Genomic DNA, 1,764 nt, shown 5'->3' with positions numbered 1-1,764 from the left:
AAGCACTCGTGCTGCTTACCCTACCCCACCCAGTCCGACGAGCGCTATCCTTGCATTTGGCTGCGTGCATCGCTCACAGAACTCGTCGAGCAGTGTGCCCCTGTCGACAAAATCTGCGTCTCGCGCGAAAGGTATCACGATGGATGGCTGTGGTGGAGTTTCGCGTCGCTCTAGGCGGAGGCCCGCCGGTTAGCGCTTGGTCTGGCGCTGTTAAGCTCGGATCGTCTCGCAACTCACCAGGCGGAAGGTTGATCATAGGGTTTACATCACCATTAATAATGCCGGCCTGGACGCCATAGTTCATATCGCCAAAGGATGCCGTTAGCGCCATAGTGTAGTTGTAAGGTATGCGATAGTCGAGTAGGCTGTCTGTGGTAACAGTCCAGCCGTACCCCAGCCTCATGTGATCAGCTCTCGGCTCTCAGCCTCAGCTTCCCCTCTTACAAATTCTGTCCGCTCACAAGCTTTGCTCTATTCTCTTTCCCCCTAAGTCTGACTTCTACTTCAGCATTTCTACCCTTGCTGATTCCTCAATCGCGTCAGACCCACAATGGCCGACCCACTTAGCATTACAGCCGCAGTCGTGGGCATCACTGCGCCAGCCTTGGAAGGCGTACGACTACTTCTAAATGACCTACAGCAGCTCAAAGACGCACCAAAGACTGTTACGCGCCTGCTAGAGGACGTCCACTCTGTTGATGCAGCGCTTAGCCTTCTCCAAAGCGTAGAGAATAGGGAGTGGCAGTTGCTTGGCTCAAATGTTAGCAAAGAGTCAGAGAGGACAATCAGCAGCTGCACGCAAGCATGCTCTCACTTCCGGACCGACCTTCAACGATGGACCAGGCACTCAGAGGATGGGAAACTGGCATGGCAAGATCGCACGAAAGTAGGACTCCTGAAGCAAGGGCAAATCAAGGCAATGTCTGAGCAGCTCCAAAACTGTAAACTAACCGTCAATTCAATTGTGAGCATAGCAACTCTGTAAGTAATAGCTTTGACTAAGTAGATTTAACTCAACAAGTGTGACTTATTTGTCCTACAGGTATAGCTCTGTGCGTCATAGCCACATTACTGAGGACATCAAGAAGACGATTTCCGAGAAACAGGAGGAAGTGAAGAGTGCAATTACCGCGACAGACAGACAGTTAATCGTTTTGGATAATAAGCTGGACGAGCTGGGTCTCAGCAGCGACGATGAAGTCGCAGTCGGGCCTGATGAAGACAAAGCGAAAGCGTTGCAGCAGTATGAGGAGGAGCGCAAAGCGATAGTCGCATCGCGGAGACTACTGGACGGGCTGTTGTCTAGGGCTCAGGAAGAAGCAGTTGCCAAAGCAGCCGCAAAGGGTCAGGTTGGTTCAACCACAGTGGGCAGTGTAACTTTTGGCAATCAGAACTCTGGCTTGCAAACTGGTGTGATTAACGGCGGAGTTCATGGCGCTATGTTTGGGGGAAACCGAGATTGAGAGAGATAAGCTACCGTTAAAGAAATCATCAATGTTAAGGTTAATACTTAATGTCGAGTCTAGATAGGAATGCATTTAGACCTCGTCGATGGTCCAGCCAGAATGCCTAACATGGCCCCGCGTGCTCTGTTGCTTGCTCCCTACCTTATCCACGCACCACTCTAGGAACACATTAAATCCTTGGGCTGGGTCTTCCTCGTAAGTGCTCCAGCTGCGCTTGATGAAGACCTGGAGCTCCGCGAAGAACTCCTCGATTGGATTCAGGTCGGGCGAGTACGGCGGTAGGTACATGAGCTTCACG

The 1,764-nt window shown here is 51.5% G+C and overlaps 2 protein-coding genes across 2 annotated transcripts; one reads left to right on the top strand and one right to left on the bottom strand.

Moving 5' to 3' along the window:
- Window positions 1-15: 15 nt before the first annotated feature.
- On the bottom strand, window positions 16-331 carry BU24DRAFT_469122 (uncharacterized protein; the record flags this gene model as incomplete). The annotated part of the gene is made up of 2 exons (XM_033532587.1): window positions 16-170; window positions 238-331. The coding sequence occupies 2 exons, from the start codon at window positions 329-331 to the stop codon at window positions 16-18; spliced, it is 249 nt and encodes an 82-aa protein (XP_033376582.1).
- Window positions 253-1,563, top strand: BU24DRAFT_429509 (uncharacterized protein). Its single transcript, XM_033529751.1, has 2 exons — window positions 253-981; window positions 1,043-1,563. The coding sequence occupies exons 1-2, from the start codon at window positions 551-553 to the stop codon at window positions 1,461-1,463; spliced, it is 852 nt and encodes a 283-aa protein (XP_033376581.1). The 5' UTR covers window positions 253-550; the 3' UTR covers window positions 1,464-1,563.
- The last annotated feature ends 201 nt before the right edge of the window (window positions 1,564-1,764 follow it).

This window comes from Aaosphaeria arxii (genome assembly GCF_010015735.1).
Source record: "Aaosphaeria arxii CBS 175.79 unplaced genomic scaffold BU24scaffold_48, whole genome shotgun sequence".
NCBI lineage: Eukaryota > Fungi > Ascomycota > Dothideomycetes > Pleosporales > Aaosphaeria > Aaosphaeria arxii.
The sequence above is the reverse complement of the archived record's forward strand: the minus strand, read 5'-3'. Positions and strand labels throughout refer to the sequence as shown.

Bases quoted from the DNA above. Each gene is read 5' to 3' on its own strand.
- BU24DRAFT_429509 (XM_033529751.1), top strand. From the start codon at position 551: ATGGCCGACCCACTTAGCATTACAGCCGCAGTCGTGGGCATCACTGCG. The intron at 982-1,042 runs GTAAGTAATAGC...TTTGTCCTACAG, and splicing joins ATTGTGAGCATAGCAACTCT to GTATAGCTCTGTGCGTCATA.